The 17,671-nt window shown below is 47.3% G+C and overlaps 1 protein-coding gene across 1 annotated transcript in view; it reads left to right on the top strand.

Moving 5' to 3' along the window:
* lama1 (laminin, alpha 1) overlaps positions 1-17,671 on the top strand; it is a 288,354-nt gene that overhangs the window by 152,456 nt on the left and 118,227 nt on the right. Inside the window, exons 28-30 of the mRNA XM_078216990.1 lie at positions 3,179-3,306; positions 4,960-5,080; positions 11,401-11,526. Of these exons, the coding sequence (XP_078073116.1) occupies positions 3,179-3,306; positions 4,960-5,080; positions 11,401-11,526 (375 nt within the window). The remainder of the gene's footprint in view (positions 1-3,178; positions 3,307-4,959; positions 5,081-11,400; positions 11,527-17,671) is intronic.

The following is a 17,671-nucleotide window of genomic DNA, read 5'->3' on the forward strand; positions in this document are numbered from 1 at the left end:
TCCTAAATGGCACGGCCATTGTTTTTAATCTGATGGTCGTGAATGTAGCCCAGTCCATCACGCAAACCAGCCTCCCATCCATTGACTCTGTCTACACTTCCCACTGCCTCAGAAAAGCAGCCAGCATAATCAAGGACCCCACACACCACGGACATTCTCTCTTCCGCTTTCTCCCGTCGGGAAAAAGATACAAAAGTCTTAGGTCACGTACCAACCGATGTAAGAACAGCTTCTTCCCTGCTGCTGTCAGACTTTTGAATGGACTTACCTTATATTAAGCTGATGTTTCTCTACACCCTAGCTATGACTTCTCCCAAAGGGTTGTGAATCTGTGGAATTCGCTATCCCAAAGTGCGGTGGATGCTGGGACAGTGAGTAAATTTAAGGAGGAGTTAGACAGATTTTTAATTGGTAATGGGTTGAAGGGTTATGGGGAGAAGGCAGGAAAATGGGGATGAGGAGCATATCAGCCATGATCGAATGGCGGAGCTGATGGGCCGAATGGCCTAATTCTGCACCTATATCTTACGAATTTATGACTGTAACACTATATTCTGCGCACTCCCCCTTCCTTCTCCCCTATGTACTCTATGAACAGTATGCTTTGCCTGTATAGTGCACAAGAAACAATACTTTTCACTCTATCCCAATACATGTGACAATAATAAATCAAATCAAATCCTGGCCTACAGATGGAGCAGTCACCATTCCGGCAGCTCACCATTCTATCAGACTGGGAGGATCCAGGAGTGTTGATCATCGACCAGCCCTGTGCTTCCTGCCCTTCCCCCATTCTACCCACCGGACTTTGTAATTAACTAAACTTCCTTTCGGGTTTGATATAATTCATTCCCTGTTTTTAAATCATCTTTGAAAGAGAAAGTTGCTTTAGCAGAATTAGATATCGTCAGAGAAACAGCTCCGCTTAATTTGCTGCTTCTGTTTTATTTTCTAATAAAAACTATATTCACACTTTTGGAATAAAATGATTTTTTAAATTCCAGCTGCTGATAAGCTCCGGTTTGAATGGGACCTAGTGTGAAAATACACGGTGCCCATTTAAATCAGCACAGTAGAAAACCCTTTTATACACCGATGGCTGTGACCTGAATTAATGGCTCTCTGAGAAGTAAAAAAGGCCATTCAGATCCACAGATTAATGACCGTACAACAGTTAGGCTCCTTTCCTGTGGTTTATCATTTGATTAAATGCGGCTTTTTTTTTCCTCTGCTTCTCGGGAACATTTGAGCCACATCAAAGGTTTCAGATGGAGCAAAGTTAATGACTATGATATGGATTTAGGTCTATTTTGTGTCAAAAATAACGCAGAGTACAAAAATTAATTGCTGGGAGAAGAGTCTCGTAAATGTTGAAGTGTTGATCTGTGAACACTTATTTCAACATTATTAAATCCCAGGCAACCAGGAATATAACTACCGGGTGTAATAAAGTCAATGGAGCCAGTTTGTAAAGCACTGGTCACTAAACCAGGGGGTTCGAAGCGAATGCCTTATTGCCCCGATTCTGCTGTGAAACTTTCTTTCTCCACGGTGTCACCTCATCACCTGTTTGTGACTCCATCCCATGAAAATAGAGTAAATACCTCCCACATAATTATTTCATATATAACGCTTTTTAATCCAACCTCCCAAATGAGGGAACTCTGCTTCAAGTCAATCGAAACCTGCCTGGTGCCTCTCTGGGTAACACATTTAGTTTCTTATTCATTCCTGGGACGTGGGCGTCGCTGGTTAGGGCAGCATTTATTGCCCATCCCTAATTGCCCCAAGAAGAGGGCGGTGAGCCGCCTTCTTGAACCGAGCTGCTGCAGTCCATGAGGTGTAGGTACACCCACAGTGCTGTTAGGGAAGGGAGTTTCAAGGATTTTGACCCAGCCACAGCGAAGAAACGGCGATATATTTCCAAGTCAGGATGATGAGTGGCTTGGAGGGGAACCTCCAGGTGGTGGTGTTGCCATGGGGTGAGATTTTCTGGCCCTTCCCACCAGCAGAATATTGGGGTGACTCAGAAGGTGACCACCACTCCCCCCGCACACCCGGTGCACTGACTTCCCCGGCCATGAAATCAGCGGGCCATGCAAAACGCCATCGACATGGATGGCACAGTGGTTAGCACTGCTGCCTCACAGCGCCAGGGACCCAAGTTCGATTCCCAGCTTGGGTCACTGTCTGTGCGGAGTTTGCATGTTCTCCCCATGTCTGTGTGGGTTTCCTCCGGGTGCTCCGGTTTCCTCCCACAGTCTGAAAGACATGCTGGTTAGGTGCATTAGCCGTGCTAAATTCTCCCTCAGTGTACCCGAACCGGCACCAGAGTATTGTGACCTGGGGGATTTTCACAGTAACTTCATTGCAGTGTTAATGTAAGCCTACTTGAGACTAATGAATAAGCTTCACTTTACACGGCCAGGACCAGAAGATCCCACCAATGGCCAATGGTGAGCGACTTTCACTATCGGGAAAACAAGCCGCAGGAGGGTCGGAAAATCCTGCCCCTTGCGTCTGCTGCTTTTGTACTTTAAGACGGTAGTGGTCATGGGTTTGGAAGGCGCTGTCTCAGGAGGCTTGGTTAGATCCTGCAGTGCGTCTTGTAGATGGTACACACGGCTGCCACTATGCATCGGCGTTGGAGAGATTGAACATTTGTGGGAGGGGTAGCTATCAAGCGGGCAGCTTTGTCCTGGATGGTGTCAAGCTTCTCGAATGTTGTTGGAGCCACACATAACCAGGCAAGCGGAGAGTATTCCATTACACTCCTGACTTGTGCCTTGATGGGAAGGAGTGTGCCAGTCATTCCCTTTTGCTGTTTTATGACAATGCCACAAAAAATAATCAATTTTTAAGAGAGTTGAGGGGGGGGGTGGGGGGGTGGGGGGGGTGGGGGGGTGGTGGGGGGGGGCGGTGGCGGGGGGCACCTTTTAAAAGTAGAAGGTGCCGCAAACAACTTTTTAATGAGTGCTCCCTAATCAAATGCAGTTGCGAGCCCCACCAGGCCACCTTGCTCAGCCTTGTCTCAGGATGGATTGTCTAATCATGACACCCTTCAAATGAAAAAGCTGCTTCACTTTGAATCGCAAGTTCTTCAGCTATCAGTGAATTGAGGGCTGATCTCTTCCTGTTAATGGTGTTTGAAGTCTCTAATACCCTTTTATTTTGACAGCACGAGTGGAAGTATTTCAATTCGGTCTCTGACAAACCTGTCACGCGTACTGATTTCATGTCAGTGCTCAGCAACATTGAATACATCCTGATTAAAGCTTCCTATGGTACCGGGCTCCAGCAGAGCAGGTAAGGAATGTAAATGAGGGAGCTGTGAATTAGAAACACAAATAAAGCGGGAATGGAGCCTGCAAACGGGACTTGTTTCGATTGCTCTTCAGAGATCCAGCACGGGCTTGATAGGCTGAATGGTCTCCTTCTGCATTATATTTTCCAGGTTGTGGTTTTTATCAGGGTGGTCATTTTCCAGGCTGGAATTATAGAATCCCTGCAATGCAGAATGTGGCCATTCGGCCCATCGAGCCTGCACCGACAGCAATCCCACCCAGACCCTATCCCTGTAAACCCACCTATTTACCCTAGCTCATCCCCTTGACACTAAGGGGCAATTTAGCATGGCCAATCCACCTAACCCGCACATCTTTGAACTGTGGGAGGAAAGGAGAGCACCCGGAGGAAACCCATGCAGACAAGGGGAGAATGTGCAAACTCCACACAGACAGTGACCTGAGGCTGGAATTGAACCCAGATGCTTGGCGCTGTGAGGCAGCAGTGCCAACCATTGTGTCACCATGCCGCCCTAGGGGAAAAGAAAGATACTGGCACTTGTGTGGTTGAGGCAGAATGCTTTGGTGGGCAAGACTCAAGATTCACTGGGCTGAATTTTGATGCCTGGGCCTGATGCCTTCACCAGGCCGAATTCCAGATCAGGACCTGGATGTGGCCATGGAAGAGATTTTCCAGGAGACAGGCAATCATGTGGCCACCTCTGGAAGCCCCATGCGTATAAGGACCAGGTTCATTGGGGCAGCAACCCTACCAGGAGAGCTGGGCACAGCTTCTGTCACGCAGGGTGCCTGAGGATGCCTCACCTGGCGATGCTCTCTGAAGACTTGTAAATTGTTAAAATCATATTCTGAGCACAGCTGCCGGAGCATCGCTGCGGAGGTAGAAACCCCTCCACATGACGGCCTGCAACTGCCCCTCATCCCCCCTCCCCACCCCGTCTTCATCCCCAACCCTGCCTGCCACCATTATTGCATTTACAGGCTCCATCCACATTGGGAGACCTGAATGCCGACAACATGTGAAGAGTGCTCGGTGCACCCACCTTCAAATCGCCTGTGTCTTGGAATGAAAACTTAGCCCCATTGTTACCATTTCCGCAAAATAACAGTTAAAAATAATTTCTTGGTGGTTCACATTGACCAAAAATGAGATAAAAAGACATCCTTCAAATGCCAAAATACAGCGTAGAACACACAGTAAGTCGACCAGTGTCTCACCATAAGACAGAATAAGAAGTCTCACAACACCAGGTTAACGTCCAACAGGTTTATTTGGAATCACGAGCTTTCGGAACACCTCTCCTTCATCAGGTGAGTCCTAATGAAGCGCTCCAAAAGCTCGTGATTCCAAATAAACCTGTTGGACATTAACCTGGTGTTGTGAGACTTCTTACTGTGCCCACCCCCAGTCCAACGCCGGCATCTCCACATCGTAAGACAAAAGCCCAGGAAGATTTGTTGGAACAGGTTTTGGGTGATGGGAACACATAACGTTTGCCCCTTACTGTAGTTTATCATGCAAATTCTGCAGTGTTTTTATGCGCCCAATATCCATTCAGATTATGGTTCATGAAAACAACAAACATTACCCATTGGCTCACATCATGATTTTAAAAAGTACCTCTCGGCTGAATGGCTGTCCTCACTTTGCCAGGATCTCTGATATCTCGATGGAGGTTGCGATGGAGGAGGATGTAACTCATGCGACAAGAGATCGTGCCCATCAGATTGAGCTCTGCAACTGCCCCCCTGAATACGCAGGCCTCTCTTGCCAGGTACCGATGAACTGAATTATATCACCAATCTCTGGTCAGGTAAAGCAAAATCTGGGGAGGCTAGTGGTATTATCGTTAGATTACTAATCCAGAAGCTCAGCTAATGTTCTGGGGACCCGGGTTCAAACCTCGCCATGGCAGATGGTGGAATTTGAATTCAATAAAAAATATCTGGAATCTACTGATGACCATGAAACCATTGTCGATTATCGGGAAAAACCCATCTGATTCACTAATGTCCTTTAGGGAAGAAAATCAGCCGTCCTTACCTGGTCTGGCCTACATGTGACTCCAGAGCCACAGCAATGTGGTTGACTCTCAACTGCCCTCTGAAATGGCCTTGCAACCCACTCAGATCAAGGGCAATTGGGGATGGGCAATAAATGCTGGCCCAGCCAGCGACGCCCATGTCCCACGAATTAATTTTTAAAAATCGCAACTACACGCAGCTCTGCTCAGTTTCTCTCACTAATCTTTACCCAGTTATCAACATGCTGCAGCCAAAATGGCGTCATTGCAAACTCTGCGTAGAGCTGGCTACAGCTAAGCACCATTGAAATGTAAAGCAGATACGAATTTGATGTTGACTAGTTTTTATGTTGAGATCATTTAAAATTCTACATTCTAATTGGGTCCGTGGTGAACGAATGGGGAGTCAACCTATGTTCAAGGCTGAAATAGACAGATTTTTAATCAGTAAGGGAATCTAGGCTTATGGGAATAAGGCAGGAAAGTGGAGTTGAGGATTATCATACTTGATTCAGTCATAGGGTCACAGAATCCCTACTGTGCAGAAGGAGGCCATTCAGCCCGTCAAGTCTGCACCGACCACAATCCCACCCAGGCCCAATCCCCATAACCCCATGCATTTACTCTAGCTGGTCCCCCTGACACTAAGGGACAATCTAGCAAGGCCAATCCACCTAACCCGGACATCTTTGGAGTGTGGAAGGAAATGGGAGCGCCCGGAGGAAACTCATGCAGACACGGGGAGAATGTGCAAACTCTGCACAGACAGTGACCCAAGCCGGGAATCGAACCCGGGTCCATGACGCTGTGAGTTAGCAGAGATAACCACTGTGCCACCATGCCGTGATCTCACTGAATGGTGGAGCAGACTCGATCTGTCGACTCCTAAATGTTATGGTACATCCAAATGTGTGGATGACACTGATTTGGAGCTCTGTTCCTGAAGGTCATTGGATGCCGGGGGATTTGGAGCTTTTGAGACTGGGAGTCGATGGACCTTCGGTAAGTTAGGGTATCAGGAGATGTCGAGCAAATGCAGGACAATGCAACTGAGGGGCAGATCAGCCACATTCTAATTGATGGTGGGCAAGGGCCCGAGGGTGTTTGGCCTGCTGGAACTTCCACATAGGGCTGATGTTCTTGACATATACTTCAGACTCTGGTCCTGGGTGGGAGGGATGATTTCCAACTCATGCCCACCCATTTCCCATCTTGAACATAGAACATAGAACATTACAGCGCAGAACAGGCCCTTCGGCCCACGATGTTGCACCGATCAGTTAAAAAAAAAAACTGTGACCCTCCAACCTAAACCAATTTCTTTTCGTCCATGAACCTATCTACGGATCTCTTAAACGCCCCCAAACTAGGCGCATTTACTACTGATGCTGGCAGGGCATTCCAATCCCTCACCACCCTCTGGGTAAAGAACCTACCCCTGACATCGGTTCTATAACTACCCCCCCTCAATTTAAAGCCATGCCCCCTCGTGCTGGATTTCTCCATCAGAGGAAAAAGGCTATCACTATCCACCCTATCTAAACCTCTAATCATCTTATATGTTTCAATAAGATCCCCTCTTAGCCGCCGCCTTTCCAGCGAAAACAATCCCAAATCCCTCAGCCTCTCCTCATAGGATCTCCCCTCCATACCAGGCAACATCCTGGTAAACCTCCTCTGCACCCTCTCCAAAGCCTCCACATCCTTCCTGTAATGTGGGGACCAGAACTGCACACAGTACTCCAAGTGCGGCCGCACCAGAGTTGTGTACAGTTGCAACATAACGCTACGACTCCTAAATTCAATCCCCCTACCAATAAACGCCAAGACACCATATGCCTTCTTAACAACCTTATCTACTTGATTCCCAACTTTCAGGGATCTATGCACACATACACCTAGATCCCTCTGCTCCTCCACACTATTCAAAGTCCTCCCGTTAGCCCTATACTCAACACATCTGTTATTCCTACCAAAGTGAATTACCTCACACTTCTCCGCATTAAACTCCATCCGCCACCTCTCGGCCCAACTTTGCAACCTGTCTAAGTCTTCCTGCAAACTACGACACCCTTCCTCACTGTCTACCACACCACCGACTTTGGTGTCATCAGCAAATTTGCTAATCCACCCAACTATACCCTCATCCAGATCATTAATAAATATTACAAACAGCAGTGGCCCCAAAACAGATCCCTGAGGTACACCACTTGTAACCGCACTCCATGATGAATATTTACTATCAACCACCACCCTCTGTTTCCTATCCGCTAGCCAATTCCTGATCCAATTTCCTAGATCACCCCCAATCCCATACATCTGCATTTTCTGCAGAAGCCTACCATGGTGAACCTTATCAAACGCCTTACTAAAATCCATATATACCACGTCCACTGCCTTGCCCCCATCCACCTCCTTGGTCACTTTCTCAAAAAACTCAATAAGGTTAGTAAGGCACGACCTACCTGCCACAAAACCATGCTGACTATCACCTATCAATTCATTACTCTCCAAATAACTATAAATCCTATCCCTTATAATTTTTTCCAACATCTTGCCGACAACAGAAGTGAGACTCACCGGTCTATAATTCCCGGGGAAGTCTCTGTTCCCCTTCTTAAACAATGGGACAACATTCGCTAACCTCCAATCTTCTGGTACTATACCAGAGGCCAACGACGACCTGAAGATCAGAGCCAGAGGCTCTGCAATCACTTCTCTTGCCTCCCAGAGAATCCTTGGATAAATCCCATCCGGACCAGGGGATTTATCTATTTTCAGACCCTCCAGAATATCCTGCACATCCTCCTTATCAACTGTAATACTGTCTATTCTACTCCCTTGCAACCCAGTGTCCTCCTCAGCTATATTCATGTCCCCTTGCGTGAACACCGAAGAGAAATATTGGTTCAATGCTTCACCAATCTCCTCCGGTTCCACACATAACTTCCCTCTGCCATCTATAACTGGCCCTAAACTTGCCCTAACCAACCTTCTGTTCTTGACATACCTATAGAACGCCTTAGGATTCTCTTTAACCCTATCCGCCAAAGTCTTCTCATGTCCCCTTTTAGCCCTTCTAAGCTCGCTCTTCAACTCCCTCTTAGCCAATCTAAAGCTTTCTAGTGCACTACCCGAGTGCTCACGTCTCATCCGAACATAAGCCTCCTTTTTCTTTTTAACCAACAAAGAAACTTTTTTGGTGCACCACGGTTCCCTAGCCCTACCAATTCCTCCTTGCCTGACAGGGACATACCTATCACAGACTCGCAGTAGCTGCTCCTTGAAAAAACTCCACATGTCGGACGTTCCCAGTCCCTGTAATCTCCTAGTCCAACCTATGTTTCCTAATTCTCTCCTAATAGCCTCATAATTACCCTTCCCCCAGCTAAAACCACTGGCCCGAGGTTCATGCCTATCCCTTTCCATCACTAAGGTGAACGTAACCGAATTGTGGTCACTATCACCAAAATGCACACCAACTTCCAAGTCTAGCACCTGGTCTGGCTCATTTCCCAGCACCAGATCCAATATAGCCTCACCTCTAGTTGGCCTGTCTACATACTGAGTCAAAAAACCTTCCTGCACGCTTTGAACAAAAACTGACCCCTCTAACGAGCTAGAGCTATAACAATTCCAGTCAATATTAGTCAAGTTAAAATCCCCCATAACAATTGCCCTATTACTTTCACTCCTAAGCAGGATTGACTCCGCAATCCTTTCCTCAACCTCTCTAGAACTTTTAGGAGGTCTATAAAAGACTCCCAACAGGGTGACCTCTCCTCTCCTATTTCTAATCTCCGCCCATACTACCTCAACAGATAAGTCCTCATCAAACCTCCTCTCTGACACTGTGATACAATCTCTGACCAATAATGCTACCCCTCCCCCTCTTCTACCTCCTTCCCTACTTCGACTAAAACATTTGAACCCCGGGACCTGCAGCATCCATTCCTGCCCCTGCTCTATCCATGTCTCTGAAATAGCCACAACATCGAAGTCCCAGGTACTGATCCACGCTGCAAGTTCACCCACTTTATTGCGAATACTCCTGGCATTGAAGTATACACATTTCAAACCCTGCTCCACCCCACCTCTGCAATGCCGTGCATTGCAGTCCCCATCCATGCATCCCTCACTTTCAGCCCCACTACTCAGGATCCCTCCCCCCCCCCGAATCAGTTTAAACCTCCCTGCATGGCCTTAGCAAATTTACCCCCCAGGATATTGGTCCCCTTCTGATTAAGGTGTAGACCATCCTTCTCATAGAGGTCACACCTTCCCCAGTACGAGCCCCAATTGCTTAAGTACCTGAACCCCTCCCTCCTGCACCATCCCCTCAGCCATGAATTCAAACCTTCCCTCTCCCTATTCCTCTCTAAACTATCCCGTGGTACAGGCAAGAGTCCAGAGATAACCACTCTGTCAGTCTTGGCCTTTAGTTTCCACCCCAACTCCATAAATCCCTTGGGAAGCATGGCTGGCAGCAGAAGATGGAGATTGTTGTGTTCACGAAGACAGCTGGGCCATCCCACTGATACTCGAGGTCAGCCTCAACTGGGTCTGTCCACGGGTGCGCAGCCTGCTTGCGACTGTTCAAAAATATGTAAATTAGTGTCCCACGTCAGTTGCATTTGCAGTGCTGGTCTGTGCCGTATTTGGGTTGCTCAATAATTGGATAGTGGACGCAACAGTTATCAACCCTAACTCTCACGATGCTTTGAAGCCTTGCTGACTAACTGTTAGACCATTTGTAAACAGAGCAAGAAATGTTGAAGAAAGCAAATAGCAACTTGCAACCGGAATAACAACTCTATATTTCTGATATGATTTTAAAAGTTTCACCTAATTTTCTCATGTTTAAGTAACAATGTGCTTCCCAGACAAGCTGTTCGACCTGATGGGAGCAATATTAAAATATTCCCACAGTGTTTGAAAGATGTTCTATATATAATCTATAATTGGTGGGAAGTTGGTATATTTATAATAACTTGCTTTGACAGGCACATTTTTGTTGCTTAGCATAAACATTAAGCTTTTTTAAATGGAGAATCATAGAATCCCACAGTGCAGAGGAGGCCATTTAGCCCATCGAGGCTGCACCAACCACAATCCCACCCAGCCCCCATCCCTGTAGCCCCACGTGTTTACCCTGCTCGTCCCCCTGACACTAAGGGGCAATTTAGCATGGCCAATCCAGCTTATCAACCGCACATCTTTGGACTGTGGGAGGAAACCGGAGCACCCGGAGGAAACCCATGCAGACACGGGGAGAACGTGCAAACTCCACACAGACAGTGACCCAAGCCGGGAATCGAACCCGGGTTCCTGTGCTGTGAGGCAGCAGTGCTAAACACTTTGCCAACGTGCTGCCCATAAGCTGGTGATCGTAGGAGGGAGGAAGGATGGCAGGAAGGATGGAGGGAAGGATGTAAAGGCCTCGGCAAATTTAAAGTCAAGCTTGAAAAAAATCAATTAAATTGCCAAAAAGTACAATGAGCCATGAGGACTCGATGCAAATTCAATACAGTGATGGATTCAGTTGGGTCTCGTCCCTTCTTTCCATTTTAAACCAGTTGTCAATGAATTGGGCAGCACAGTGGCACAGTGGTTAGCACTGCTGCCTCACAGCGCCAGGGTCCCGGGTTCAATTCCGCCCTCGGGTCTCTGTCTGTGCAGAGTTTGCCCATTCTCCTTGTGTCTGCGTGGGTTTCTTCCGGGTGCTCCGGTTTCCTCCCACACTCCAAAGATGTGCGGGTTAGGTGCATTGGCCATGCTAAATTGTCCCATACTGTCAGGGGAAATAGCAGGGTTAATACGTGGGGTTAAGGGAATAGGGCCTGGGGGGTGGGATTGTGGTCAGTGCAGACTTGATGGGCCGAATGACCTGCTTCTGTACTGTAGGATTCCATGATTCTATGAAGTCAGTAGGAATTAAAATTGGATGAGGTTATAAAATGGGTGCCAATATCTCTCCTCAGTTTCACAGTGAGTGGCTTCGGTTAAAATTAGCTCCATCGGTGAGAAAGCCTGGACTTAACCTTTTCACAAATTGTCTTTGTTTTTTGAAGGAATGTGCTCCTGGCTTTTATAGACGGAAGATGGCGGATGGACAACAATCCCTCGATATTGAATGCGTCTCTTGCCAGTGCAACAACCACAGTAACGTCTGTGACCTCGATACCGGCAAATGTCAGGTAGGTGCCACTTACAGAGCGATGTAATTCATGCAAAGATTTATAAGACTGGAATCAAATTGCAGAGTACATTGTGTTTTATATTAATGCAATGACTGCATCAGATTATGGAAATCACTTGCTGTTACACATGGCAGAATTTAATCTTACAACACACCCGTCAGATGGAGAACTGTAAGAAGTCTCACAACACCCGATTAAAGTCCAACAGGTTTATTTGGCAGCACGAGCTTTCGGAGTCTCGCTCCTTCATCGGGTGAGTGCGGACTTGTGTTCACAAACAGGGCATATACAGACACATACTCAATTTACAAGATAATGGTTGGAATGCGAGTCTTTACAGGTAATCAAGTCTTAAAGGTACAGACAATGTGAGAGGAGAGAGGGTTAAGCACAGGTTAAAGAGATGTGTATTGTCTCCAGCCAGGACAGTTAGTGAGATTTTGCAAGCCCAGGCAAGTCGTGGGGGTTACAGATAGTGTGACATGAACCCAAGATCCCGGTGGAGGCCGTCTTCATGTGTGCAGAACTTGGCTATCAGTCTCTGCTCAGTGATTCTGCGTTGTCATGTGTCGTGGAGGCTGCCTTGGAGAACGTTTACCCGAAGATCAGAGGCTGAATGCCCATGACTACTGAAGTGCTCCCGACAGGAAGGGAACATTCTTGCCTGGTGATTGTCGAGCGGTGTTCATTCATCTGTTGTCATAGCGTCTGCACGGTCTCGCCAATGTACCGTGCCTCGGGACATCCTTTCCTGCAGCGTATCAGGTAGACAACATTGGCCGAGTTGCAAGAGTATGTACCATGTCCCATGTGGATGGTGTTCTCATGTGAGATGATGGCATCCATGTCAATGATCCGGCATGTCTTGCAGAGGTTGCTGTGGCAGGGTTGTGTGGTGTCGTGGTCACTGTTCTCCTGAAGACTGGGTAGTTTGCTTCGGACAGTGGTCTCTTTGAGGTTTTGCGGTTGAAGGCAAGAAGTGGGGGTGTGGGGATGGCCTTGGCGAGATGTTCATCTTCATCAATGACATGTTGAAGGCTCCAGAGAAGATGTCGTAGCTTCGCTGCTCCGGGAAGTACTGGGCGATGAAGGGTACTCTGTCCGGCGTGTCCCGTGTTTGTCTTCTGAGGAGTTCATCTTTACGGACATGTCCTCCGTGTACACAGGATCTGCTCAGATGAGGAGGATCGCGACAGATACCTACAGACGCTGAAAGACGCCCTCATAAGAACAGAATATGGCGCTCGACTCATCGATCGACAGTTCCAATGTGCCACAGCGAAAAACTGCACCAAACTTCTCAGAAGACAAACACGGGACACGGCGGACAGAGTACTCTTCGTCGTCCAGTACTTCCCCGGAGTGGAGAAGCTATGACATCTTCTCCGGAGCCTTCAACATGTTATCGATGAAGATGAACATCTCGCCAAGGCCATCCCCACACCCCCACTTCTTGCCTTCAAACAACCGCACAACCTCAAACAGACCATTGTCCGCAGCAAACTACCCAGCCTTCAGGAGAACAGTGACCACGGCACCACACAACCCTGCCACAGCAACCTCTGCAAGACGTGCCGGGTCATCGACATGGATGCCATCATCTCACGTGAGAACACCATCCACCAGGTACACGGTACATACTCTTGCAACTCGGCCAACGTTGTCCACCTGATACGCTGCAGGAAAGGATGTCCCGAGGCATGGTACATTGGGGAGACCATGCAGATGCTACGACAATGGATGAATGAACACCGCTCGACAATCACCGGGCAGGAGTGTTCCCTTCCAGTCGGGGAACACCTCAGCAGTCACGGGCATTCAGCCTCTGATCTTCGGGTAAGCGCTATCCAAGGCGGCCTTCACGACACACGGCAACACAGAATCACTGAGCAGAAACTGATAGCCAAGTTCCGCACGGACGGCCTCAACTGGGATCTTGGGTTCATGTCACACTATCTGTAAACCCCACGACTTGCCTGGGCTTGCAAAATCTCACTAACTGTCCTGGCTGGAGACAATACACACATCTGTGACCTGCGTTTAAGACTTGATTACCTGTAAAGACTCGCATTCCAACCATTATCTTGTAAATTGAGTTTGTGTCTGTATATGACGTGTTTGAGAACACAAGTCCTCACTCACCTGATGAAGGAGTGAGACTCCGAACGCTTGTGCTGCCAAATAAACCTGTTGGACTTTAACCTGGTGTTGTGAGACTTCTTACTGTGCTTACCCCAGTCCAACGCCGGCATCTCCACATCGTGGATGGAGAACTGACAGGAGCCCCCCCATTATCTCCACTGGGGAAGTCCCACCTTCCCCAGTTAAGTGGCCATCAGACAGATGGCCAATGATGGGCCTTCCCCAGGATTAAAGATCCCTGAGGTGGAAATCCTAAACCCAATCCTTCCCCCACCAAGAGCCAGACGATCAGAGGCCGGCGGCTGTCCATTGCAGTCAGCGCCACCAAGAGTGGTGGTAGCTACTGGTAATGCACCCCCCCAAAGGCCCAGGATCTACGAAAGACTCCAGATGAGTGAAGGCGGGATGGATGTCACAGTGGGGGGGGGCAGGGAGGTGATCAGTAGGTCCAGGGTATGGCTCCCAGTGCTGAGTGCTTTTGAATAAGGGGGGCTTCTAGAAGGACAAGGGCAACAGATACATGCGAACACCACCACCTGCAAGTTCCCCTCCAAGCCACTCACCGTCCTGACTTGGAAATATATCGCCGTTCCTTCACAGTTGCTGGGTCAAAATCCTGAAACAATCACTTCGCTGCAAATCCGGCTCTTGTAAGATCACGAGAGCCGAGGAATTGGGCATGACTCTGGTTTCTTGGCTCACGCACGATTCTACCGGCTTGCTCTGCCCATCGATGGGAGGGGCAAGCCGGCAAAAACACGGCCTACTTTTCAATTCTAGATTTTTAAAATCAGATTTAAATTCCACCAGCTGCCTTGATGAGATTTGAACATGTGTCTCCAGAACATGAGCCTGAGCCTCTGAATTACTGGTCAAATAACATTACAATGGTGTCCTCATCTGCCCCTGAACATTAGCCATTTGTTTTATTTATTCACGGCATGTTTGCTACTGAGACCCAGAGACAGTGCAGGAATGGCGATCTAGTTCCAAGTCAGGATAGTCAGTTGCTTGGGAGGGGATCTTGCAGGTAGTGATGTTCCCAGGTAGCTGCTGCCCTTGTCCTTCTGATGAAGCAGCTTAAGATGGTTGGGCCTAGGATATCACTCTGAGGAACTCCTGCCGCAATGTCCTGGAACTGAGATGACTGACTACCAACAACCACAATCATCTTCCTTTGTGCTGGGCATGACTTCCGCCAGTGGAGATTTTCCCCCTTGACTAAAGTTTTTCCAGGGCTTTTTGAAGCCACACTCAGTCAAAAGCTGCCTTGATGTGAAGGGCACTCACCCTCACCTCTTGAGTTTAACTCTTTTATCCGTGTTTTGTCCATAGCGCTATCGATGGCAAAACCAAAAGAGAAAAATGCTGGAAAATCTCAGCAGGTCTGGCAGCATCTGTAAGGAGAGAAAAGAGCTGATGTTTCGAGCCCAGATGATCCTTTGTCAAAGCCTCTGCTTACAGATGCTGCCAGACCTGCTGAGGTTTTCCAGCATTTTCTCTTTTGGTTTCAGATTCCAGCATCTGTAGTAATTTGCTTTTATGCACTATCGATGGCACCTTCCATCACTATGGTAGCAATAGAAAGCAGACCAATGGGGTTAGAATTGGCTGAATTCGGTTTGCCCTGCTTTTTGGGTTCAGGACATACCTGGGCAAATTTTCATCTTTTGGATAGATGGCAGTTTTGTAGTTAACCTGCAGCAAAGAACAAAGAAAAGTTCAGCACAAGAACAGGCCCTTCAGCCATTCAAGCCTGTGCCCTAACTAAACGAAAAAGCCTTCTGCCCTCACTCGGACCATATCCCTCTATTCTCTCCGTATTCATGTACCCATCCAGATGCCTCTTAAATGTTGCTAATGTGCCTGCTTCCACCATATCCTCTGGTAGTGTGCTCCAGGCACCCACTACTCTATAAGAAAAACTTCCCCCTCACATCTCCCTTAAACTTTCTCCCTTTCACCTCAAACCTGTGCCCCCTTATAATTGACACTTCCACCCTGGGGAAAAGCCTCTGACTATCCATCATGTCTATGCCTCTCATAATTTTGTAGACCCCTATCAGGTCTCCCCTCAGCCTCCACCTTTCCAGTGAAAACAATCCTGGTTTATTCAACCAAAAGAGAAAATGCTGGAAAATCTCAGCAGGTCTGGCATCATCTGTAAGGAGAGAAAAGAGCTGACGTTTCGAGTCCAGATGACACTTTGTCAAAGCCTTGTACAACTGAATGCCCTGTGCAACTGAAATATAACCTCCCTACTTTTGTAATGAATTTCCCGTTGTCGATTCTTTGTCGAGTCGTCTGGACTTGAAACGTCAGCTCTTTTCTCTCCTTACAGATGCTGCCAGACCTGCTGAGATTTTCCAGCATTTTCTCTTTTGGTTTCAGATTCTAGCATCCACAGTAATTTGCTTTTATCCTAGTTTATTCAACCTCTCCTCACAGCTTGGTACCACTAGTTGCTTGTCTGGGCCCTAAGTCTTTACAGTATTCTGTGCCTTCAGCCATTCCTTGATATCATGTGGATTGAGTCGAATTGGTTGAAGATTGGCATCGTAGATACATACACATGAACACACATATTAGGAGCAGGAGGTTTCCTGCGTGGGTTTCCTCCGGGTGCTCCGGTTTCCTCCCACAGTCCAAAGATGTGCAGGTTAGGTTGATTGGCCAGGTTAAAAATTGTCCCTTAGAGTCCTGAGATGCGTAGGTTGGAGGGATTAGCGGGTAAAATATGTGGGGGTAGGGCCTGGGTGGGATTGTGGTCGGTGCAGACTCGATGGGCCGAATGGCCTCCTTCTGCACTGCAGGGTTTCTATGTTTCTATGTTTCTATGTTAGGTTTGATCCTTTGAATCTGCTCCACCATTCAATAAGAACATGGCTGATCCGAATATCTAAAGTTTTGAATAATTGTTAAACATGCTGATTTAATTTCACATCTGATTGATGATGGTCAGAGTGTCAAATAAACATTAAATTCAGATTAAGAGATAGACTGATACCTAATTTGCTTGATGGCTGGACAGATGGAGTAAATATTGATGCAGATGGTCCAATGAGTCTGTCAGGAGAGACAATTCTGGATGAATTACTGAATATACGAAAAGACAGATTGCGTGCTGGGCCAATCAATAGTAATATGCATTATTGGACAGTTTGATGGATAAGTTGATAGAGAAACGGACAAACAAGGCAATTCTGATCTTGAATGTTAGATATCCTTTCAATCCCAGCTGTTCCTGGCTCAGTTACAACTGGACATTAGCTGGCTCCCTTCATCTTAACTGGGAGTCAAATTCTACTGTTTAACAAAGTCGGATAGTCAAATCACACCCTGATGTGGAACACTATTTGTTTTTACATGCAAACAAATAAATTAGGAGAAGGAATAGGCCACTCAACCCCTTGAGCCTGTTCTGTCATTCAATAAGATCGTGGCTGATCTGATTGTAACCTCAACCCCTCTCGCCTACCCCCGATGACCTTTCACCCCCTTGTTAATCAAGAATCTATCTAACTCAGCCTTAAACATTTTGAGGAAGAAAGTTCTAGAGACTCACGACTCTCTGAGTGAAAACAGTTCTCCTCAGCCCCATCTTAAATGAATGACTCTTTATTTTTAAACAGTGGCCCCCAGTTCTAGATTCTTCCACAAGAGGAAACATCCTTTCCACATCTGCCCTCTCAACATCCCTCAGGATCTGAAAGGTTTTGATCAAGTCGCCTCCTACACTTCCAAACTCTAGTGGGTACAAACCTAAGCTCTCCAACCTTTCCTCATAAGGGAACTATTCCATTCCTGGTATTAGTCTAGTAAACCTTCTCTGAATTGCTTCTAACGCATTTGCACCTTTCATAGAAACATAGAAAGATTGAAAATAGGAGCAGGAGGAGGCCATTCGGCCCTTCGAGCTTGCTCTGTCACTCATTATGATCATGGCTGGTCATCCAACTCAATAATTTCCATAAATAAGGAGACCAATACTATACACAAT

This window comes from Mustelus asterias, chromosome 7 (genome assembly GCF_964213995.1).
Source record: "Mustelus asterias chromosome 7, sMusAst1.hap1.1, whole genome shotgun sequence".
NCBI lineage: Eukaryota > Metazoa > Chordata > Chondrichthyes > Carcharhiniformes > Triakidae > Mustelus > Mustelus asterias.